Genomic DNA, 23,867 nt, shown 5'->3' with positions numbered 1-23,867 from the left:
GGAACCTTTGCAGACTGGTTTTTGCCCCTCCCACAGCACTGAAACTGCCCTGCTGAAGATCACTGGCCTCCTCACCATTCCCATCCTCTTCGATCTGAGTGCGGCCTTTGATACCATTTCTCACACCTTCCTCCTCCATCTGCATCCCCTCCACCCCCCTCTGTTGCTTCCAATCCAGTCTCTCAGGACCCAATTCATTCAATTTAAATAATTGAAACCTCAGCCTTCTTCTGGTGTGCCCCAAGGTTCTGTCGTTGGTCCTCTTCTTTTTTAAGTCCTGTAACCCTTGGCAAGATTTTCCGTAAATTTAAAATAAAGTTTCATTGTTTTGCAGATGACACCCAGCTCTATGTATCTAGCAAACCTGACTCCTCTCTTCCACCTTCCTCCATCCCCTCCTGTCCATCTGAAATCAAAAACTGGTTCACCTTAAACTCTCTGAAACTCAATAGTGGTAAAACCGAACTACAACTTTTTGTCGGTTCAAAATCCACCCTCTCAAAGCTACAAGTTTCACTCTTTCCAGTGACTCATCTTCTGTCTCCCTCCCCGCAGGTGAAGAGTCTGGGTGTCATCCTGGATAGTTCATTATCTTTTCTGTCTCATATCAATAACATTGCTCGGTCTGCCCATTTTTACTTACATTAATCGCCTATGCCCCTCCCTCACCGCCCACTCTCCTTCTGTCTGTTCCACAGTCTGGTCACTTCCTGCTTAGATTATTGGAATTCCCTCCTCTTTGGTCTCCCTCAAAAGACCCTCAATGAGCTTCAACTGGTCCAGAACTCAGCAGCATCTCCAGAACCTCCTCCTTCAGTCATATCACCCCGGTTCTCCACCAGCTGCACTGGCTTCCCATTACCTCCAGAATCAAATTCAAACTCCTGCTGTTCACCTTTAAGGCCCTCCATAACCTGGCTCCTCCTCATCATTCCCACCTACTCCATATTAAATCCCCCTCTCGTTCTCTTCTGTCCACCTCTCTGTTCCTCCGGCCCGACTCATTACCACAGGAAGCCAAGACCTCTGTATCATAGACTCTTTATAAACGTTCAAATCTGAACTCAAAACTCGTTTGCTCAGTTGTCTTTACGGCCTTTCACTTTATGGCAGATATGAAACGCCATAGTTTTCATTCTGATTCGCTTTAGATTCTTTGTCAGTTGTTATTTATTGTTTTTAATTAATATTTTTGAACCGACTGACTTTTTTTGTTCAGTGTCCATGAGTTCCTTGAGAGGCGCTTTAAAAACAGAAGATTCATATTATAAGGAAAATGTCCCAAAAACCCATTAAAAACACCAAAAACACCGTTTTTATTGGAGCGGGTCTTTAAGACTAGAATTAGTTCTTGTAGGTTTCGGTTTCTCCGGTTAACGTTCGGGTTTGAGGATCACAGACGCGTCAGTTCTTATTCTACTGCCCGTCAGGTAACAGCCTCACCTGGATGCGCACAGCTGCGTCCCTGTCCCACGCGCGGACTGGCGGCATGGCCTGACACTGACGGCGCTTCCTGATTGGTCAAACCACGGTATCACAGACTCAGACTTGACCAATGAAATCAGCATTTAGGAGTGAGGTCCCCGCCCATCAGACACTTCAGCCAATCCGAAAGGAGGGCGGGAGGGGCAGCCCGACCACCCCTCGCGCTCACCTATCGCCGCGAGAGGGTGATCGGGTCGTGGGTTTGGGGGCTGGACTCTGCCCGCAGCTCTGTGTCAGACGGAACCGGGCCCCGCACAGTCGCGTCCTGCAGCAGAGATGGCTCCGTTGCTGTGTGGGGGGGTTCTGGCCGTTCTGCTGCTGCTGTGGGTCAGAGTGCGAGGTTTGGAGCACGTGCTCGTTCACCAGCGCTGGATCTTCGTCTGCGCGTTCCTGCTGCCGCTCTCTGTCATCTTCGACGTGTACTATTATGTGCGCGCGTGGATCATCTTTAAGATGTGCTCCGCGCCCAAACTGCACGACCAGCGCGTCAGAGACGTCCAGCGACAGGTGAGTACGCGCGTGCGCAGATGCGCCCTCAACCTCAGGTGACGCCTGGAGGGTTCGCGGGGTTCCATCGATAATAAAGTATAGAAACTCTTAGATATTATACACAGATAATATTCACCCACACTAGATAATATAATAATTATATTAATATTAATTAATTAATATAATAATTAATATTAATATAATTAATATTAATAATTAATAATATAATTAGACAAGATAATATTCACCCACACTACCGCCCTGAATCTATACTCCACATTTTTTATAATTGTGCTTTTATGAGAGGATTCATGAATAGTCCATTAAAACTAATTGTGTAATACATTTTAAGCATATAATTACCTGTTTTAATTTTAATATAAAACAATAGAAAATGGTCAATTTACCTTTTACTGAATGACATTAATTTTACACCATGTCCTCCCAAAGCCAACCATCCAACTGTACTTCACCATTTAATGAGTCATTTTAATTTTTCTCTTGTTTAATTTTTCTAATCATCCTTTCTAGCATTTGTTAACTTATAATTTCTCAATCACATGTCCCCAGTTGTGTTGAATATTATAGTCATTGCTTTGTTTTGAGTGTACTTGTTCTCCAAATGCGTTTAGGTTCCTGCTGTGTAGATTTGCTTCTTCCTCCTCAGTCAGACTGAAGGTGGAGGGGGGGTCCTTAAGGTTCTGCTTTCTGACCTGCTTCAGGTTCGGGAGTGGAGGAAGGATGGAGCAAAGAGCCACATGTGCACCGGTCGACCAGGCTGGCTCACCGTGTCTCTCAGAGTGGGCAAGTACAAGAAAACCCACAAGAACATCCTGATCAACATGATGGACATCCTGGAGGTGGACACAAAGAGGCAGGTGAGGCAGGCACGCAGTCACACATCTGTCAAAACACACAATCCCTGTCCTTGAAATGGCCTGATTCCATTCAAGTCGACCTGGATTCACCTTAATTGATCATCTATCCCGAAGCACACAGTGAACAAACGAGGACGTCTGACGAACAAGTTCAATACAAAGGTGTGTGTTGGTTACGAATATCCAATCCACTTTATTTATACAGCACATTTCCTGAACAAACAGTTTCCAAAGTGATGTGCAGAGACTAGAATTAGATAAAATGATTTAAAATTTAGAAACAAGGAAAATGCAACAATAAAATGCACAATAATAAGATAAAACACAGAGGACCACAGAACTCACGCAGTGGGAAAAGTAGTCTGGCGATGCGATACGTATCCCGATACACGCCCTGCGATACGATACGTATCCCGATATTTTACCAAAACTTGTTTTCTTTCTGTTTTTTTAAATATGACTTTGAAGAAACTCAACCTGAATTTTAATGTCTTCCACGGTAATAAAATGGTCAAATTCGGTTTAATGATAACAATGTTAAGCACTGCAATTGTATCTCATATATAAGTTGACTTTAGCAAAGCAAATTCATAGTGCTTTTATTTTGGTAAGTTAAAATATAGAAAGGGAACAGTCAACATTGTCTGATTTAAAATATATATATATTTTTTTAAGTGTAAGAAATAACAAAGAATGAATGAGCCTTAACCAATAAGTTTCTATTGGGGAAATAAAGTGCTGTTTATTTTCAGCATTAATGTAGCTTCTCTAGTGCTTTTAAACAGTTCAGGAGCCTGAATGGTGCTTTAAAAATAAAGAGTGGGGAGGACACACTGATTCTTTCCAGAAACAATAAAGTGTGATGAAGAGGCAGCATGACAGAACGGAGGAAAGTTGCTTTAATGTGACAAAAAAAGGGGCTTTGTTTACATTTCTGCTCGGTTGCACCTTTGCAGCCACTATTCTCACACACGGAAGTAAACTGGTAGCGCTGATCACCACAATGTCAGCCTTTTTCAGAGCATTGTACACATCCCTCTGATCCATCAGGTCCCTAAACTAGAATCCATTGCTTTGAGGTTCAGCAGAACTTTAGCCTGCTTTGCTAGCATGTTAGCAGATGCTAAGCACATTAGCCTATTAGCTGCTGCCGTGCTTCATTGTCTATCTTATTTATCTGAGCCGCTAAAAAGCACAGCAATCCACGTTTTCATAGCTTACTGGCAGCAACATGGCTCAGAGTTTCTGTTTGGTATCCATTCAAGTAAAAACTAAATAGTTCATGTCTCATAACAACAGCACAAGCTGCCTCTGGCTGCAGTCTTCCTGTTGTCTTGTGCAGAGTAGAGCTGCTCAAAGAGGCTCCGTGTTCTCTGCTGCCAACTAGCGGTCGGAGGGTGAAGTGGACAACAAGAGTCAGACGCTGAAGGAGGCTCAGAAATAATTAAATAAATATCGATCTGGCAGCATTTTGAATCGATACAAGTATTGACAAATGACGTATTGCGATATATTGCCGAATCCATTTTTTCTTACACCCCTAGTGAAAAGCCAGAGAATAAAAAAGCACTCCACAGGGGGCGCCGTTCTGACACAAGGAGGCAGTGGTTCCACTGCTTAGCTCTGTCTCCCCTAGTTTCCAGCCTGGTTTGTACATCTGAATGAGGTCAGAGGTGTATTATGGGGCCAGTCTGTGTAGAGCTTTAAAAACGAACATTAAAATTTTAAAATGAATCCTAAAATGAACAGGAAGCCAGTGCAAAGACGCAAGAACACAAGAAAGTGTTTTGGAGAGAAAAACAATCCGTGGATTTGTTGTATCATCTTTTCCGTCTGTGGGATTTTGGCTTCCTGTTGGAAAAGCCGGGGGGGGGGGGTCAGTCCTGTTGTCTCATACAGTCAGTGTGAAGCTCCCGTCCTCGTGAGACCAGAAGAACGGTCTTTGTTAGCGGATGACGTCAGCTGCACCGTGAGGCTTGTTCAGCTCCATCAGAATCCATGAAAGAGTTCTGACCTTCAGTTCTACACCAAATGAACCCAAACGCCCCACGAGGAGCTGATCCGAGAGAGGAGGAGCCTAACGGAGCTGCTGACGCCATCCATGAGGAGTCCTCTCTTCTCCTCATTGGGGGTTTTCCTTGCTGATGTCATTTTTTTCTCCTGTTCTGATGAAACATCAGTTTTTTTTCCGAGGCGGGGGGTTTTTCTCACTGGCCGGACGTTGTGTTTCAGGTGGTGAAAGTTGAGCCTCTGGCCAACATGGGCCAAGTGACGGCCCTTCTCAACGGCATGGGCTGGACGCTGCCGGTGCTGCCGGAGCTGGATGACCTCACCGTGGGTATGAGGGATGCTTTCCAGTGCAGTTCAGTGTGATCAGCATGTTCCCCCCCGGGAGCTGCATCCTGTCCAGAGCTTCAGCAGAAGCTGTAATTGTGTTACGTGACTGATGGAGCTGAAAGGATGAAACTGGGAGGAAATGGCTGGAAGCCCCCCCTGGATTGGGTTTCATAATGGATTTCCTGTTGCCATAAACTGCTCATCAGCGTCTGATGTTTTCCCATCAGGCATTCATTTATCCTGCCGTCCACGCAGCAGCCCCTCCTGTCCGTCTTTGTGTGTGTGTGTGTGTGTCTCCTCTGGGTTACGTGTTTGCGTTCTGCTGTCCCAGGTGGGCTGGTGATGGGCACGGGCATCGAGTCCTCCTCCCACATCTATGGACTGTTCCAGCACATCTGCGTGGCGTACGAGCTGGTTCTCGCTGATGGCAGTCTGGTGCGCTGCTCAGAGGTACGTCCCGCCGGGGTTTTCCACCGCAGGGAATCGAACTGCAGATTCAGGCAGAAGCGCAAACAGAGGAACTCCCAGCAAACAGTGCAGACCTCCTTTAACTCACAGGGAGGATAACTGCACCCTTGAAATGTAATGGAAGCATTTTGATGATTGACAGGACTGTCATAAATCAAGTCATTTGAAAAGTTTCTACTGTTTTCACCACATGAGGCCGCCAAGCAGCAGGCCGCCATGGGTCTGGGAGCGGGCTCAGGTTTCAGACGGGAAGGTCACGAACTTGATCTCTCGACTCCGCCCACCCCTCAGCCTTCACTCTGTCCTTGGTGGAAAGCCCAGCTGCTGTGTTGCCAGGTTGGGTGGTTTTGGTTCTGAGTTTGCCGGCAAAAGTGGCTTTGGGCGGGTTTGGGTGGGTTTTTCTTCCTCATCAAAATCCTTTTCGAGCAGGGACGTGCGGTCAGGGACGGCCTGTGAGACGGTACCACACCCGTCATCGTCCTCGCCATCATGAGCAACTAATAACAAAATAAACATCTGTCCGCTGAACTGTTCTAGAAGTGCCATTTTCCATGTATCCTTATTGTCCGTCAGATCTGTGCATTCTGCACGGTTCTGGTTCAGTTTCAGCCTAGATCTCACAGTCCTGCCTTTAGTTTACTCAGTGTGTGCTGATAATGTAAGCATTTCTCATTTGTAATACATTGTTGACATTTTCTATGACGTGTGTTAATGTATTTCACATTAGTCTATCGATAATTTAGTGTTCAGATCTGACATAAAAGACAGGAAGTGAGGAAAAAAGCTGCTCAGGCTTTTTGTGACAAAGAAACAATCGATCATTTGTTTAGAAATGTGTCGTAGTTTTTGGGGGTTTTACCGTTGGTAAATTTGGAAAACACCAAATAGTTTCTGGAGTAAATCTCAGCTGATATTTGATGTCGATTTGAATATTTTATTAATAGGCTATTTAAAAAGAACAATTAGATTCAAGTTTTTAAAAATCCAGCCGCTCTTTAATATGTTTCACAAAGACATTTGCTTTTATTTTGCTTAAAAATTATCATGATGATAAATGATCAATCTTCTTTTTTCTGGTTGTTTTTTAAAGTTTATGTGAAAAAGGGAAGGGGGGGGGGGGGGGCGTGTGTAAGCTCACGGTTGATCTGCTGTGGTCGTTAATGAAGCCCAGAGGAAGTCCAGCATTACAGGTTTTACTCTGACCAGCAGCAAAATGGAAGATGAATTACTGCTAATTACATTTTTGGGTGGTTTCTTGTAGTACCTGGCGGATTTTAGCCTTTGTGCTGTCTTGTGGGGTCCAGATGACCCCACTTCCAATGTTAACGTGCCTTGGGTTAGATGACTTTTGGGCTGGAAAACCCTGACGCTACCTGGCAACGCTGCCCGGCTGCAGCAGGTCTGGACCTGTTTGCGTCCTCAGGGTCTGTAACACAAACACAAAAACGCTTCAGGCCTTTGGTGGCCGACTCGCTGGTAGATTCTGAATCCACAGCCGCGTTGTACGATACCTAAGGATGTCAAACTGGCGCCCGCCCCTCCTCGTCTGACCCGCAGCATCCAGAGCCAGAACCACCGACTGGTTCCTGCTGAGGGCAGCCCTCTCTTCCCACACCTTTCGTCTTCTTCCTCTTCGTCATTTGCTGCCCTTCGAGTCCCACAGTGATTTCAACTCTTCAGTTAGATTGATCATCAGGATTTTCACAGGGAATCAAATCTGTCAATCCAATTTTCTGTTGATTTTCTTTCAGGCAAAAACTGCTTTTAGTGATGTAATCCTTCCTAAATGAGTTGGTCATTTGACATTACTGTAGTTATTCATGAATCCAAAATGCCTTGGATTCATGCATCAAATGTGTCACGGCGGTGAAGGCGCCACAGGACGGGCCTCACGCTTGGTTTCTGCCCACAGGAGGAGAACGTGGATCTGTTCCACGCCGTTCCGTGGTCCTGCGGAACGCTGGGATTCCTGGTGGCAGCTGAGATCAAAATCGTGCCGGCCAAACCCTGGGTGAAGCTGCGCTTGGAGCCGGTCAGGGGGCTGGAGAACATCTGCAGGCGCTTTGCAGAGGCGTCCAGCAACAAGCAGAACACGTTTGTGGAGGGCCTCCAGTACAGTCTGGACTCTGCTGTGGTCATGACGGGAACCATGACCGACCATGCTGAGCCGGACAAAGTAAGGGCGTCGAGGGCGGGGAGAGTTTGCACGCTTGGTCCCGGCTCATGTGTTTTTGCCCTTCCACGGCAGATCAACAGAATCGGCCTGCACTTTAAACCCTGGTTCTTCAAACACGTGGAGGGTTACCTGAAGGAGGGCCGCACCGGGGTGGAATACATCCCTCTGAGGCAGTACTACCACAGACACACCCGCAGCATCTTCTGGGAGCTTCAGGTACGCTCGCACTGGCTGAAGCACCGTCGTCAGGAGAGGGTTGAGACAGACGGGAATCAGGAAGGAGGAGGCGTTTAGTTGATGTGACTGCAGTTGTAGTTTAGGAGGTGGAGGAAAAACCAAAAAAGGCTTCAACAATTTAGGTTTAAAAAGATGAATTCATGACGAGATGACAGGATGGGAAGTCTGGCTTTTGTATGTCTTTGTGAAAGTTCTCCTGGTTTGGGGTTCTGGACAGTGATTTGATCATAGTGATGTCAGCTCAGAGGACTTTTGCTATCAATCGATGCCAAACGGTTGGTTTTCAGCCCCATTCAGCTCAGAGCCTCCATGTGGATCTGTTAGGATGAGGAAATAGGAGGAGATGGCTTCTCCCTTTAAAGCTGGGGCATTTGTAATGCTGGATAGACGTCCAGCACCTCAGCGCTGGAGTCAGTCAAACCAAGAAGTGAGCAGCAGGTTCTGGTCCTCCTGAGCTCAGCTCCAGCGTGATTCCAGCTCCAGACCGCTTTACGCTCTTTTGTCTTTTCCATTCAGGATATCATTCCGTTTGGCAACAATCCCGTTTTCCGCTGGCTCTTTGGCTGGATGGTCCCTCCTAAGATCTCCCTGCTGAAGCTCACTCAGGGAGAGACCATCCGGCGGCTCTACGAGCAGCGCCATGTGGTCCAGGACATGCTGGTACCCATGAAGCATCTGCAGGCCGCCATCACACGCTTCCACCAAGACATCAAGGTGAGGCCGGCCCAAGGCTGAAGAGCGCTGCTTACAGGACATGGCTGAACGCTGCTCCCCTGCAGGTGTACCCTCTGTGGCTGTGCCCGTTCCTGCTGCTGCCCGGCAGAGGGATGGTGCACCCCAAAGGGGACCAGGAGGAGCTGTACGTGGACATCGGGGCGTACGGGGAGCCCAAAGTCAAACACTTTGAAGCCAAAGCATCCACGCGGCAGCTGGAGAAGTTCGTCAGAGACTGTCACGGGTGAGACTCGAACCTGCGACGCACTTCCTGAACGAGAACGTTAGCAGACGTCCCAGTAATCCCTTCTGTGTTTGCATCACTGAGCTTAATGTCAACTTTTAAAACGGTTGAAAGCAAGCGTTGCTACTTTGAAATTGCACTCGTGTTTCCATGGAAACCTTTGATCTGAGGAGCTTTTTCAGCCTCTTCAGTGCACAACATTAGTAACCTGAAGATGGTCAGGTTGACCAAAGCAAGAGTTAGGAACTTAAAACTAAAAGCTTCTTGGCAAATCCTGGGAAACGGTTGCAAAGTTTCAGATACGGTTTCTCCAGCAAAGAGCCGTGGGACTTTTCCGCTGCTGAAATGCTAACAAATAAATAAATCCATTTGAGGTGGTTCTGGTCCGATTAGGGAGAAGACGTTTGTTCTAACACCCTCTTCCTCCTCTGATGGGCAGGTTCCAGATGCTCTACGCAGACGTGTACATGGACCGAGAGGAATTCTGGGAGATGTTTGACGGACAGCTGTACCACAGATTGAGGGAGGAGTTGGGCTGTAAAGATGCTTTCCCAGAGGTTTACAGCAAAATTTGCAAATCTGCCCGACACTGACCCCCCCCCTGCCTGCCTGAGCATGACTCGGCACAGACTCCCCCCCCCCACCTCAGAGGGACGGGTATCTCACCAGCAACGCCTCAGCCGCCTGTGGAGAACTATGGTCTGTTTCAGTCTAACTGCTGATTGACTGAAATGTGTTGTTTCTCAGTTCTCTTCTCAACAGGAATCACAGCCCAGACACACACTACTACAACACATTTGAATGACAAATAAATGTTAAAAATCCCTTCTGTGGCTCACAGTTGTTCTCTTCCGCGTTGATCCCTCATGGGGAGTCGTCTGTAAAGCTACGGTCAAATGTTAACAGCAATATTTTTGGTTATTTAGCCTGTTCTATGAGGAAAAAAAACACGTTTCATTTTTCAAATGCATATTTTCACCTTTCAATTAATGTATTCATTCATTGATGTTACATTTACTAATGAAATAATTTAGTTTACAAACTAAATATTATTTAAAAGAAAGTGTCGTAATTTTCTGACTTGTTGCGGTCAGTCCTGAACTTTCTTTTTGGCCGCACAGACCCAGAGGAAGGTTTAAGTTTAGGATTATGGTTAAACCACCAAATAGTTCCTGATTCTGCTACAGAAACATCTTCTCCAGGAGATGGATCACATGTGGAGAACACATGTCACACATAGGAGCGTCTCAGATAACAGGACCTTAAATACGTGCAGCTAGCAATAACATTATAAACAGCCTTCATGCCAGCTCCCCGTCCATCTTTATCACGACTGGCAACTGGTCATCCATGCACAAATACATGCATGGATGACGAATCAGTTCAGAGATCCAGCCTTTACTTTGGTAGTCTATTTCCACTTACCGGCAGGTTCATTCACGTTTGCTGAATATTTAATTTGGAGCTAAACAATTAGCACCAAATTAAATACTTACTTAAAAAGCTAAATATTTAATTTTATAAAGGCTGATTTGTGCTGCTGGTCCCATGTTTTTATGTAATAGGTGCACATATTTTATCCCTTCTGCTATCCTAGGCACTTTAACATTGGGAGTTGGGTCATCTAGACCCACTAGACAGTGCTCTGAACCTTTTTTCTTCAATGATTTGTGATCTTCACTGGTGTCCATGGATTACATGAAATCTTTCCACCTTTATCCACCTTTGCCATGGTAGGGAGAACACGTCAATGGAAGGGGGGGGTCATCTAAGATAGCACAAGAGATACGAGCGTCCAACAGCTGACTGTTATTGTTAGCTGTATGTATTTAAGATTAAACTTGAAGTTTAAGGTCCTGTTATCTGAGACGCTCCTAGGTGTGTGACGTGTGTTCTCCACATGTCATCCATCTCCTGGAGGAGCGGTGAGCTGCAGAATCAGGAACTATTTGGTGGTTTAACCATAATCCTAAACTTAAACCTTCCTCTGGGTCTGTGCGGCCAAAAAGAAAGTTCAGGACTGACCGCACCAAGTCAGAAAATTACATGTGAAAAAACACTTTCATATAATTAAATATTTAGTTTACAAAAACAAACATTAAGTTTGTAAACTAAATATTTACTTATAAAACAATATTTAACTTAAAAGTATTTATCTTGCTTACTAAATACTTATTTAGTAAATGTTACATCTATGTGTAACAGTTTCTAAACGGCTCTGTTGTCCCTGTTGGAGTATTGAACAACATGAAAGCATTACTGGGTTTTCTGGCTGCTTGGAACTGGTTTGGTCCCCTGGACCTGGTTTGGTTCATTGGACCTGGTCTGTTTATTTCAATCCTTTGGGCCTTTGGCTGACTGGTTGGCAGGAGCGTCAGGTGTTCCTGGCGGGAGGAAGGACCGGGTCCCCAGGTGGAAAAGGTGGCGCTGTGCGTGTAACCATGGTAACTCCATGCTGCAGCGCTGGTCCGGGGCAGTAGGGGGCGGCATTGAGCGCTGACGTCGATGTGTATACAGCGTAAAAGAACGAGGGGGGGGGGACCGGTCGGACCTCCTCCTCCTGACAGCAGAGCTGCGGATCTCCTCACGTCCTGCGTGGACTCCGAACGCCGCTGTGGACATTCAGGTGAGCTTTTCTGTCCCGGTTTCTCTGCAGTTCGCGTAGAACCGGGCTGCTTCAGGGGTTCTGCGCATGCTTGAAGCAGCTCTTCCGCTTAGTTTGTTGACGGTGACTTTGACTGACTGCGTGGAGACTCAGTGAGCGCGTTTGTGTGCGGGTCGCTGCGGGAGCAGGACACTTCCCCCTCAGGTGGAGCTCCGTCACCTGAACAACGCGGAAGTGGGTTTGCTGTCCCAGATGTGTTACCGGCGCGTTCTGTGCTCGCTCCTCCTCCAGCTCCGGACCACCGAAGCGCAGGACTCGAGTCCCTCCCGGGGGGAGCCAGGAGCACCATGGCCGCGGAGCAGGAGCCCTCCTTCACCGTCAAGCTGCTGCAGCTGCTGTTGCTCTCCACGTACTGGGGCATGCAGATCTGGGTCACCTTCGTTTCCAGTAGGTATCTGACACACCTGGAGGCACAGGTAAAGGGGGGAGGGGGGGGGGGTCTTTTCCAAACCAATGAAGGAAGCTTCCTAAAGTTGAGGAATAACCAAAGAAAAGAGGACCCTCTGAGTCTGGAACACAGGAAATTTCAGATTAACCCTGGTTACCATGGAGACGAGAGACAAGCTGTTTGACACGATAGACGTCTTCTCACACACACACACACACACACACACACACACACACACACACACACACACACACACACACACACACACACACACACATACACGCTAAAGAGATTGTGACCTGACCTCCTGACTTGTCACAGCTTGCTCATCAAGTTTGCACAGAGCATTATTATGGGGTGTGTAAATTCCTTTGTTGTGCCGTCATGCTGTTCCTCTCAGCTGCAGGTAAAGCTATGTTCACATGAAACCATGCTGCTCGGGGGGGGGGGGGGGGGGGGGGGGTCTTGTCGGCCCTGACCTGTGGGGGGGCATTCTGGGGGAGGGGGGGGGGTCCACTATTGGTACGGGGCAGGGGGGGTTGACGGGTCGGGGTCTCCGCTGAGGCCATCGGCGGTTTCCCCGGCCGGTTGGCTGCCTCGGTCCCGTCGAGGCCTGACCAGAGCTCTTCTAGGGCCGGCGTTTGGGGGTGGGGGCCTGGGCTTGCTCCGGGGGGGGGCCGGCGCTTTCTGGCTCCTCTCTCTCTGTGTGGGGGGGGTGGTGCTGGGCCTGGGGTGTCGGGGCCCCTGGGCTGGGTGGGCCTGGCCCCCTTGCTGGGGGGGGGGGGGGGGGGGGGGCGGGGGACAGCTGTTTGACCACCGGGGGACAGTCTATCAGCTGTCCCCAACTTACTCCCTTCCTCATATAACCTCATAATAGGGTGAGGGGGTGGGGGGCTTAGCCTGCGATGAGCCTTGGGGGGGGGGTTTACTAGGCAGTGGCCCCCCTCCTATGGTTGCCGTATGGAGTGGGCCCCCCCTCTTTCGGTTTTATTTGCACCTTAGACATGTAGGGCCCTTGGTAGGGGGGGTGCTTGGACATCACTGCCAGCAAGCAGCGGATGTCCTCCTAGCACCCTACCCGCCAATTTTAACCGCACCTTAGACATTTAGGGCCCCTTGGTGGGGAGGGTGAGGGGACGTCACTGTGAGTAATCAGGAGATGTCCCCTTAGTGCCCTACCCGCCAATTTTAACTGCACCCCCCTTAGTACACACACCCCTCCCCCCTCAATATATACATCCCAACATAAACACACACACATGCACACACACACCATCTCAAACACACATACACGCACACACAATTTGCAAGGAAGGTGGGACCTGGGTCCATCTGTCCCCTGCCTCTTCCCTGGTGGGGGGTGCGGGCCCCCCTTTGCAACGGCGGCCGTGTCCCCGGGGTGCCGGCTTCCTGGGCCCGGCGGTGCTCTCTCCGCGCGGTGGGGGAGTTCACATTACATCTGAGCCGGGGGTGTCTGGTCCCTGGGGGGTGGGTTCTGGTCCTTGCTCCTGAGTGCTGGGCCCCGCCAAATTTCCAACTGTGGCCGAGCCTGGTCGGGCCATATTTATAACACCCCTTGTGGGCCCTCTTTTTTTCCCCGGGGTTCCCCCCTCCTGGGCGGGGGCGGCGGGCCCCCTGCCTCGCTCCTCCCTGGACCAACCGTGGGCCGGGCGGATGGTTGCCTGGAGTGCGGGGCGGGTCTCCCTTGGGGGGTCCTGGCTCGTACCTGGGGTTGGGGCGGGGGGATGCCCGGAACTCCTGGGTGGTGGTGGGGTGCTCGTTTGGGGCTGTGGGCGTCCTTCTCCGGTGGGGCTCTGCGTTGGGTTCTCCCGGCGCGGCGGGGGGGGCTGCTCTCCTGGTTGGGCTGGGGCGGCGCTCTCTTTCCCTCCGTGCTTCCCTGGCCTCTGGCTCTGGGGGCTTTGCGGCGGCCCTGCTGGCCCTGGCCTGGGTGGTGGGCTTGGTCGCCCGGGCGGCGGTTGTTCCCTGCCGGTTCCCGTGTGGCGTTGGGGGGATTCCGGCTGCCGCTGCTGCTGCGGTGGGGGTCTTGGGGTGGGGATGGCTGGGCACTCTCCCTCCTTCTTTTCACGTTCCACCATCCATTTTAGAAGAACATAAAACCTCACCTGAGCACTGGTGTTAGCTCACCTTTGCACTAATAGTTTGCATGACTGAATGACTGAAATATTTCACACTAGTTGGTTATCAGGCATAAGTATGCGTGTGAACACTATCTGTTTTGTGTACATGTCGACAGGTGGACATTTTTGCAGCTAGCAGGTGTGTTTATAACATTTGAGTGTGTGTGTGGACAGGCCCCGCCCTTTTTGTACTGCATTTGAACCTTACCATAATGATTAACAACCAGTAAACTTGTTGCTGTATGCTGCTTCATGGTCTTATCCCCCTTCCCCTCCTATTATCACCCCCTACCCCCCCCTCTCTCTAGCGTCCCTCTCTCTTCTTCCCCTCTTTCCTTTTCCGTCCGGTCCAACACCAAAGATTTTCAGACATGATTGAAATTAATAAAGTTTGGCCTCAATTACAAAAGGGGTTTATTCAGTCATACCTTTGGTTTGTCTGAAGATTAATAACCCCTCTTGTTAAAGCAAAATATGTCCAACACAAGAGGCCCTCAGCTCTCATCTGTCTGCCCAGCTGTTGGACAGGACAAGTTAAAAAAAAAAAAAAAAATAAAGAAACCATAGCCGCCTGGAGCTGGTCTCTGGGGGTCTGCAGGTGGACTCCAATGCTTGGCTCGTTTGGGACGTGCTTTTACAGACTGTAGCAGCTGATTTTCTGAACTCTTGATTGTGAGAATCTTCACCTGCGTGGAGGAAGGACTCTGCCATAACAGAGGCTGATTTCTGCTCAGGCTTTGTCATGGACAACCACCTGAACCGACACACGTATGGGTTCATCCAGAGTCGCCTCGTACCGTTCTACCTCCACCTGGGCTCCGCCTGTGCTTTCTTCAACCTCACCATCTTTGCCATGTACCACCCCCAGGACACCATGGATGACAGAGAAGCCTTCCAGGTACGCCGTTGCCGCCGCATCCCATCCGTTTGGCGCTGTTTTTTTTTTTTCCCTGAATCTCCGCCTTTTGCCCCCAGATCTTCATCTTCTTTGTGTCGGTGACGGTCGCGGCTGTCAATGCTCAGTGGTTTGGCCAGATGACGTCAGAAATCATGGCAGACATGCATCTGGTGGAGCAGGCGTGCGGACTCGGTCAGGACATCGGACTGTCGTCTAATCGCGAAGCTTACGCCAAGCTGTGTGAAACGGATGTGAAGTACAGGCGCCTCAGCAGCCGCCTGTGGCTCTACAGACTCTTGTCGTCTCTGTGCAACCTGTGCTGCATAGGCTGCAGCTTCTACAGTCTGTGCTACACGGCCGAGAACCTCGTGGCTCTGTGAAGTTGGCCCTCAGCTGCTGGACTGTTTCGTCACCCTTCAGAAATCCACATACTGTTCTCTAAAGGAAGCGGAAACTCTTGAGTTCATGAAGTCTTTCTTTATCTGTCTGTTGGATTTGGCGGTGAGATCAGGTTTACCTGGTTGACCTGGTGGAGTCAGGGCGGCATGCAGTGAACGGTGCCTCAACTGTGTTTGGCAGGACGCAGGAACCTTCAAATCTCCACGGGTTCCTTTGTAGTCGTGCGCGCTCTTCCCTTTAACAGGGTTTGGTTTGTGGTAAAGTGTGTGTTATTCAGCACTGTGGAGTTTCAGGTTCCTGCAGGTTTGTCTGGGTTTAGTGTGGAAGGGGAAAGGTTGAGCTATCTTTAGCTCCTCTGGCTGCTGCTGCTGGAATGAGGAAGGCCGGTTAACCCCCCCCCCCCCCAGCTGCTCAGGCAGAAACCAGCTTCAGAAATGCTAAGTTCCTTTACGATGCATTCGATTGCGACGCCTGCAGTCCAACTGAACGACGCGGCGATAGAAAAAGGCCGTGTGCAGCAGAGACGTCCGCTGGGGTCGCAGTGACTCCATGAAGCCAAAACAATGCAACTCTGGGAGGAAGAAGTTCCCGCTCCGAGGGGTCAGGTGCTCCAGAGAAATGCCTCCCTGATTTCCCAGCATGCAGCTGGTTGCCTTTTAATGTTTTCATGTTGCGGTGAAGGATTTTGGACGGATTGTTTCAGTCAAAAGTTGCATTGTGGGGAAGAAATGAAGGTGAGACTGTAGGGGGGCCGGGGGCTTGACTTATTTGTAGTTTGTCTGATTTTTCTGTGGTTGGTGGTGAATCTGTTTGGGTGTGAAACGCCTCCCAGTGGGTCAAATGATTGGTTTGTGTTGGAATCTGTACATGAACGCCTGAATTCATGCCAAAGACTTGAACTGCTGCTTTCTGAACCCGTTACTGATGGCAGGGAAAGGCTTTGGGAAATGCTGTGCGTTGGCCGTCCGACACAGAAATGCAGCCTTTTCCTGTCTGTCCTTAAAGCTGAACATCAGTTTGTCTGTTGGAAGGTGATTGTTCTGATTGTTTGTTTTTTACATCATTAAATGCCGATTTTAAGACAATTTTCAACTTTGTTTTTTAGTATTTGTCGACAAAATCATCTTTGTAAACTAAATAATAAGTCTTCAGCTTTAATCACCATAACCCCTGTGCTATCTTTTGGGGTCCAGATGACCCCCCCCTTACATTGACGTGTTCTCCCTACCATGACAAAGGTGGATAAAGGTGGAAAGATTTCATGTAATCCATGGACACCAGTGAAGATCACAAATCATTGAAGAAAACAGGTTCAGAGCACTGTTTAGTGGGTCTAGATGACCCAACTCCCAATGGTAAAGTACCTAGGATAGCAGAAGGGTTAAACAGCTGCTTCCAGAATGGCCCATCTCAGCAGATCCATAAAAAAGACGCCACCTCCTCTGACCTCTTTCATGGGCGGCCATAGTGCAGAGGTCGAGCGGTCAACCTGATTGGAAGACGGCGGGTTCGGTTCCCGCGCCGCCCACCTCTGTGTTGAAGTGTCCTTGGATAAGACACTGAAGGTCGGCGCCAGTGTTTGGGGGCGGAGCCATCATCAGTGGGTGAGTGGGACTGACGGTAAAGCGCTTTGGGCCTTCTAAGAAGGTAGGACAGCACTATAAAAGTAAGCACCATTTATTGTTTCTATGACACACCAAATGAAACAAAGCCAGTCAGACTTTTCAAAGAACTATCAAGTTAGTTTTTAGGTCGATTATCAGCATTTCATCCACCAGAGCACGTCTCCTGCACAGGAGGTCACAGGTCAGAACCACAACTTGTTCTGAAGTGTCAATGGAAAAAAACTATTCTGGCGCCTTCTAGTGGTCAAAGCAAACAGACAAGACAGTTAATAAATGACAAAAAGCTAGTTTATTAAACAAATAACGGAAAAAGTGATGACTTTAAAAAGGTAACTTTATTTTTAGAGTTGACCACAATAAGAAAATAAACCTGGTTCTTTTATTAATGCAAAAAATAGTTCGTTCTTTAGTGACATTGAGATGTTACCATCTTCACTTCATCTACAGGAGTAAGAAACCAATAAATATACAAAAGACCATAAAAACACTCTTAGATTGAAATGTTTGGAGCAAATGTAAAAGGAAAAAAATCTGAAAAGAGCCAGCAGGTTAAAAAACGCTCACTAACACTGATGCTAAGCCACTCTAGCAGAGCAAAAGCCGTTTCTGAACATGTTTCCAGCTGTGCATCAGCCACATGGCTCCTGCGCTCACGCTCAGAAACCGTAAACAGTGTCGTAGATAAAAAGGGGCAGTCCCTCAAAGCGTCGCCGTGGTGACGCGTCAACACAGCCGCTGCTGGAAGCCTCTCACAAATAGTCCTGCATTCCCGTGTCCTCACAAGAGCAGCATTGAAGAAACAAGATTTAAAAACGGCGAGTAGAAACGTGGCAGCAGGAGGGGCTTCGTCTCCATACTAAATACTGCATAGGTCCAGGCTGAGCCCACGGCCCGCCGTCACACGTCCACCTTGCCTTTGATGTCCAGTTTGGCGTTGTCGTTGCTCCGGCTGGACTGCTCCTCCGTCAGCGTGATGTAGGAGTACACCAGGCTGCCGGCAATGCTGCAACGACACACAGGACGGGTCAGCGCCGGCGGCCTGGGACAGGCCCAGAGGACGGACGAGGACGCTTCTTCATGGTTGGAGAACAAGCCTGCCGTTTTCTGTCTGATCCTCTTACGGAGGTCAAAGCGGATCTTCATAAACTGGCAGGAATGCTCCATAAACTCGAGTTTATTAAACCTGACTTCAGCCGCATGAGGACACAGCAACGTCAAAGGTTGTAAAGCTGAATCCTTTATGGCTCCATGTTTTATGAGGTTACAACCTGACAGTTATTGTGTGACATGCAAACCCAAATGAAAGTACAGAGCGGCTAAAGTCTGCCAAACTCTCCACCGAGAACCTAAAACGTACAAACACCTTCCTCTGCAGCAGAGTTCAACTTCCCCTCTCCTAACAACCACAGCCTTACGCTCAACTCAAACCTCCTGATCACCGACAGGCAGCGGAGAAGCAGCGATGCCGGGGATTAAACCCAGATTCCAAGATCAATCCATGTGTGAGCAGTTCATTCACAGATGTGTGTAGTAATCTCTCTACTTACATCATCCCTGCCTCCTCATTTAATGTAATTTATACCATGGTCCGGGTGAATACTCGATTCTGATTGGCTGCTGGGTATGCGTTAAAACCTGATAACCGCACGGTGAAAAAAGAAGTTCCGGTCGGCTAGCTTAAATAATTTGTATCACTGCGCCGGCTTCTGTAAAACAACCTTTTGCTTCATCATCGGGGCAAAAACAAGCGGTAAGCGATTAACTTTCCCTCTGAATTGATGCTTTATTCAACCCATCGGGACGATCAGTAAGGGTTAATGGCCGACGAGGTGTGCGGTTACTACTTTTTAACGCACGCCGTGGAAGCCTGAACCGTCCTGAACCTGCAGAGGTGGAACATGACAATCTGAGGTCACCAATGGACCACAAAGCCTTTCATGTTCTGTTGATTCCTATTATACTGTATGGTTTAATATGGACTACTAATGATCTTGTTTGTTTTTTGGTCATGTGATGCTATAGAGACCTATACTCTACTCAGTCTAGTCCATTCAAGGAAAACAGCCTCTCAGACAGATTAACACCAAAGCAGCAGCCAGTATATCCAGACACATCCCACCTAAACCCCACCCAGCCGGAGCACCAACAGTCCCGCCCACAACTCAGAGGTGAATTTCTGAAGATCTACTGCTGCTCTGCAGAAACTAGGTCCTAGAAAATGACACTTTTTTTTTTTTTTTTAAATGGCTAAAAATGTCAGAGTCATCACAGAAAGACCACTGGAAACACCTTAAAAATCGCTCCAAAGAGGATCAGAGTGGGACTTTAATGTGTCACTGAGTCTATTTGTCTTTTTTTTACTAAAGACACTAATGCCTCCGAACACAGCCAGACTTCCTACCTGATGTTCAAACCGATGAAGTTGGTCCAGGAGAAGATGTAGTCTCCACTCATGATCATCCCAATGTAGGTCACCAGGACGTTCTGACAGATGCAGAAAACACAGCAGCCGCTGAGCAACAGGCTCTCGAGGATCAACCGGAGCTTCAGGAAGCATGCAGCTCACCTTGATGCAGCCCACGATGGTGGTCGTTAACGCAGAGTTGTGCTGAGTGCACAATACAGTGGAATACATCAGAACGAACCTGGAAACACAAACAGACGTGATCACAAACAACACACCTTTGTGAGGTGCACACTAACCCAGGCCGTGTGTGCGTGTGTATGTGTGTGTGTGTGTGTCTTACCCCATCATGCAAGACAGGGTGAACTGGGAAAGGAAAAGCATATCCGACCAGCCATCAAACTCCACAGCCTGAAAGAAGAGAAGCGTTGTTCTGTAAGTGACAAAGCATTTCCAGCCTGTGAGCAGCAGGGGGCGCTGTGTAAAGACGCAGCTGCAGTTCAACAAGATTTCACTCCTCAGAAACTAAGCCGCTGTGCATTAGACCCAACCAAGGTTAGCCAAACCAGAAACAACTCCTTCAAGTCGACTGAACGTTTCCCAGAGAGGAGCTTCCAGCGGCGTGAAGTTGGCAGCAGATTGGATGTGCATGCGGGGGCCGTGGGTGGAGGCAGGTTGCTGCAATAACTCCACCAAGTGCATAATAGCATCTTTGTGCTCCTCGGGCTGCTGGGCCCCAGCTGGGCAGAGCAGAGGACAGCCAAAGAGCTGCTCATACATGCAGCACACAGAAATAACCAGACCGCCACACGCAGCTCTGAGCTGGACAGGACAGGGCGCTCGCTCACCTTGTTCAACTCTCCCGTTACGATGGCCAACAGCATGGTAGGAAGGATCATAAATAATGCGTTATAATACAGTAATCCATATTTCCCCAACTCCTGGAGAGACAGAGAAGACAGACAGGAAGGCGTCAACCTCTTTTCCAGCCCTCCATGTCATTCTACTCTGCAGACGTGACATCATCTGACTGCAGAGGACGGACTCTGCAGTCACCTGAGCCGTCTGCTCCGGCGCCGCAGGCAGCAGTACAAGCAGCTGCAGCACATCTGCTCACACTCACACCACAGGGAGACGGACAGAGCACGCGTTCTGCTGGAGTTCAACAGAGCGCGTTTGTGTGCGCACACACACACACACGACCTGAGACGCACTTCACTGCTCTTCAGTCCTCAGCATCAAGTGGGGGCCGACAGCGGCTCCACCCCACAATGAGCGCTATTCATAGCACGGCCGCATACCTTCGCGTCCAGCTTTTGCTTCACGTACGCCCCGTTGGCGGCGGTCAGGACGTCGTTCAGCAGGATGAAGACGTAGCCCTGCAGGTCAAAGGACAAATCTGCACTGCGAGTGAAGAGAAGAGCAGCGTGAAGGAACCGTGGTCGGCGGGCGGCGGACACACACCAAAGCTCTCTGAAGCTCCTCCTGAGCCGCCTGAAAGCCGCACACACACCTGGAGACCAGCATTTACCTGGCAGCTATAAAAGCTCCGAGGATCATCGTAAACACGGTCAGCTGAACCGGCCAGGAGAACTTCTTCCTGCCAAAAGAGACCCAGAGTGAACCGGAACCACGGCAAACCCGCTGTTCCGCGGTTAAAGGGGGTTCTCTTACTTGAGCAGAAGTCCTTCAGCCAACATTGTGAATAAAATGGAGAACCTCCTGAGGACCGTAAACATTGGCAGGCTGGTGGAGCAGAAATGACACCCACTGGTTAGTTAGGAACTAGTTAACCATCACTGGGTCTATTAGCCTAATGAACTTACTTGAGCCGTTTGGTACTGAACAGACCAGTGATTTGGTTTCCCACGTAGAGGAGAGGTAGAGGAAAAGTCTAAGACAACACAGGAAACGGGATTATCATTTGAGTGACCGAGCTGAAACAACCGCGCGCGTGCGTGCGTCTGGACGGCACGCGCTCACCTTGATGGGGATGCTGTCATCATAATCGGGGAAGCTGATCACCCTGGCTGCCTTGCCCACCCACAGCACGGTCACCGTGGCCAGCATCTGCGCGGACACGCGGGAAAGTTACCCGAGTGATGAGCGCTGGCTCAAAACGAGGGCAAAGTTCGACTCACCTGTCCGATTCCGACGCATATAGACGAGGGGAACCTGAAACAGAAGAAACGGCATCAGAAGCTGCGCGGAGGGACACGGCCACTAAGACCGACGGTGATGCGGCGAACTCGAGCTAATATCCAAACTTGTGCAGGCGGAGTTAGCCTGACTGAGCTAGCGGATCCGTTACCTGTAGTTGGTGAGAACGCTTTTGTTCACAACCACGATCAGGAACGAGCTCACGCCGTAGAATCCGGCGGCGAACAGCTTCGCGAACAGCGCCGACGGTCTCTCCGCCATCCCGACGAGCTCTCATTCCGCTCCGCAGCCCGCTGCCATCCCTCCAGGCTCAGCCACACCGCCACACGTGCACACACGCCCGCGCATGCGCGTGACGGCGTCTGCGCGCAGGCTCGACACAGTTTAGCGTTGCCAATCATGACGTCATAGCGGAGCGTTTTTTTTTTATAACAAACTTTATTACTAACAAGATATGAGACAATGGGTAGCCAAAACACTTCAAAAACGGTGCAATATGCACATTATTAATGGACACTTACAGTCCAGAGGTTTACATTATCATATTGGATATCTATCTATGTATCTATCTACCTACCTATCTATCTCTACATATGTATATATAGTTACAGATAATGACAGATAGACAGACAGAAGTGTAACTGGTCGCTTTCTGCATTGTGCTGGTTAATAATTTGCCGTGACACAGTGTTGCCTCCTGGAGAGAAACCTTTTAATTCTGGTAATAAACCGATGGAAAACTACACTGTAGGATCCTGCCCACTCCAGTTCCTCTCTGACAGGATGTCATACAATATATATATATATATATATATATATATATATATATATATATATATATATATATATATATATATATATATATATATATATATATATATATATATGTGAAGCCACTATCCAGGATGAAACATCCAAGATGCATGAGTACATCAAGCCCCAACTAACAGTGTGCTCAGTGAATGTCAGTGAATGAAACCACCTGCAGAGGGTGAGAGGGGCGTTTTTTTTTATATATATATATTTATATATATGTATATAGATATATATGTATATAATACATATATATATAATACATTGTATGACTTTCTGTCAGAGAGGAACTGGAGTGGGCAGGATCCTACAGTGTAGTTTTCAGTTTGTTTATTACCAGAAATAAAAGGAGGCTTCTGTCCAGGCGGTAACACTGTGTAACGCCAAATTTTTAACCAACCAGTACATGATGACCAGTTACATGTCTGTCTGTATATTTATTAGGGGTTTAACGGTACACGTAGTTGGACCAAACCATTTCGGTACGGCAATTTTGGTTCGGATCACTTTTGTACAATTTCGGTTTTTTGTCCGTTTATTTTTTCCCCCCCAATGTATTAACTTTGCACCAAGGCGGAACTAATGTTAACCGTGAGTTTCTGCTGAGACGCTCAATGGTGTCTGCGCTCGTGCCCGTTTAGGAAAGCAGGAGGGGGGGGGGGGGGGGGGCGTGGCAGCGCAAAGTGTGTGTGAGCGCACGTCCAGGGTGTGCTAATCAGTTCGCCGGAACAGTAATAAAAACGGTTTCCTTTAAAAGAACGGAGACTGGTTCTTTTGTTAACCCGCTCTTGAGGCTCTGAGGGTCAGAACGGGGAAGTGAACCCTGAAGGAAGATCCGCCTTTGATCTCTTTGATCCTCTCCTCTGAAGAGGATTTCCCCTGCGTTTTCCGACCACAGGTCAGAAACGAAATTGCAGGAGGTTTAACAGCTATTAGGTGATGGAAGTGACAGTGAGCATGTCAACAGTATCCTGCGAACGCGAGGCCAGAACTGGGATCAGAGGATGCTGAAGCACATCAGCAAAGAGGTCACTGACTTTCTCACAGTCAATTGCTACAGACCTCCAAACTCCATGTCAGAGCAGCTGCATCCAAGCCACACATCACCAAGTGCAAAGCAGAGTGTTGATGCAGTGGTGTAAAGTACGCCACCACTGGACTCTAGAGCAGTGGAGACGCCTTCTCTGGAGTGATGAATCACACTTTTCCATCTGGTAAACTAATGGACCAGTATGGGATTGGAGGTTGCCAGGACAACGGTACATCTGGGACTGCATTGTGCTGAGTGTGAAATTTGGTGGAGGAGGAATTATAGTGTGGGGGTGTTCTTCAGGACTTGGACTTGGTCC

The 23,867-nt window shown here is 48.7% G+C and overlaps 3 protein-coding genes across 3 annotated transcripts; 2 read left to right on the top strand and 1 right to left on the bottom strand.

Annotated features, from left to right (window-relative positions):
- The first annotated feature begins 1,621 nt into the window (after positions 1 to 1,621).
- dhcr24 (24-dehydrocholesterol reductase) lies at positions 1,622 to 9,853 on the top strand. Its single transcript, XM_004067615.4, has 9 exons — positions 1,622 to 1,992; positions 2,697 to 2,852; positions 5,085 to 5,190; positions 5,521 to 5,639; positions 7,570 to 7,833; positions 7,906 to 8,049; positions 8,587 to 8,784; positions 8,850 to 9,028; positions 9,468 to 9,853. The coding sequence occupies exons 1-9, from the start codon at positions 1,762 to 1,764 to the stop codon at positions 9,619 to 9,621; spliced, it is 1,551 nt and encodes a 516-aa protein (XP_004067663.1). The 5' UTR covers positions 1,622 to 1,761; the 3' UTR covers positions 9,622 to 9,853.
- Positions 9,854 to 11,401: 1,548 nt separating this feature from the next.
- On the top strand, positions 11,402 to 16,601 carry si:ch211-121a2.4 (transmembrane protein 205). Its single transcript, XM_078945609.1, has 4 exons — positions 11,402 to 11,654; positions 11,925 to 12,080; positions 14,954 to 15,117; positions 15,195 to 16,601. The coding sequence occupies exons 1-4, from the start codon at positions 11,534 to 11,536 to the stop codon at positions 15,495 to 15,497; spliced, it is 744 nt and encodes a 247-aa protein (XP_078801735.1). The 5' UTR covers positions 11,402 to 11,533; the 3' UTR covers positions 15,498 to 16,601.
- Positions 16,602 to 17,411: 810 nt separating this feature from the next.
- Positions 17,412 to 22,106, bottom strand: slc35d1a (solute carrier family 35 member D1a). The gene is made up of 12 exons (XM_004067613.5): positions 21,857 to 22,106; positions 21,687 to 21,720; positions 21,529 to 21,615; positions 21,372 to 21,439; positions 21,220 to 21,291; positions 21,077 to 21,145; positions 20,847 to 20,949; positions 20,394 to 20,486; positions 19,889 to 19,956; positions 19,708 to 19,786; positions 19,543 to 19,625; positions 17,412 to 18,144 (listed from the first exon to the last, which is right to left on the bottom strand). Exons 1-12 carry the CDS (start codon positions 21,964 to 21,966, stop codon positions 18,039 to 18,041), a joined length of 972 nt encoding a protein of 323 aa, XP_004067661.2. The 5' UTR covers positions 21,967 to 22,106; the 3' UTR covers positions 17,412 to 18,038.
- Positions 22,107 to 23,867: the final 1,761 nt, after the last annotated feature.

This window comes from Oryzias latipes, chromosome 4 (assembly GCF_053564925.1).
Source record: "Oryzias latipes strain Hd-rR chromosome 4, Olatipes_Hd-rR_3.1".
Classification (NCBI taxonomy): Eukaryota; Metazoa; Chordata; class Actinopteri; order Beloniformes; family Adrianichthyidae; genus Oryzias; species Oryzias latipes.
This window is presented reverse-complemented; position numbering and strand designations above follow the sequence as displayed.

Excerpts from the sequence above, each read along its gene's own strand:
- slc35d1a (XM_004067613.5), bottom strand. The coding sequence starts at position 21,966 with ATGGCGGAGAGACCGTCGGCGCTGTTCGCGAAGCTGTTCGCCGCCGGA. Across the intron at positions 21,721-21,856 it reads AGCGTTCTCACCAACTACAG|GTTCCCCTCGTCTATATGCG; the intron begins GTAACGGATCCG and ends CTTCTGTTTCAG. Across the intron at positions 20,487-20,846 it reads AGCAAAAGCTGGACGCGAAG|GAGTTGGGGAAATATGGATT; the intron begins GTATGCGGCCGT and ends CTGTCTCTCCAG.
- dhcr24 (XM_004067615.4), top strand. The coding sequence starts at position 1,762 with ATGGCTCCGTTGCTGTGTGGGGGGGTTCTGGCCGTTCTGCTGCTGCTG. Across the intron at positions 7,834-7,905 it reads ACCATGCTGAGCCGGACAAA|ATCAACAGAATCGGCCTGCA; the intron begins GTAAGGGCGTCG and ends CTTCCACGGCAG. Across the intron at positions 8,785-8,849 it reads GCTTCCACCAAGACATCAAG|GTGTACCCTCTGTGGCTGTG; the intron begins GTGAGGCCGGCC and ends GCTCCCCTGCAG.
- si:ch211-121a2.4 (XM_078945609.1), top strand. The coding sequence starts at position 11,534 with ATGTGTATACAGCGTAAAAGAACGAGGGGGGGGGGACCGGTCGGACCT. Across the intron at positions 11,655-11,924 it reads ACGCCGCTGTGGACATTCAG|CTCCGGACCACCGAAGCGCA; the intron begins GTGAGCTTTTCT and ends CTCCTCCTCCAG. Across the intron at positions 12,081-14,953 it reads CTGGGTCACCTTCGTTTCCA|GCTTTGTCATGGACAACCAC; the intron begins GTAGGTATCTGA and ends ATTTCTGCTCAG.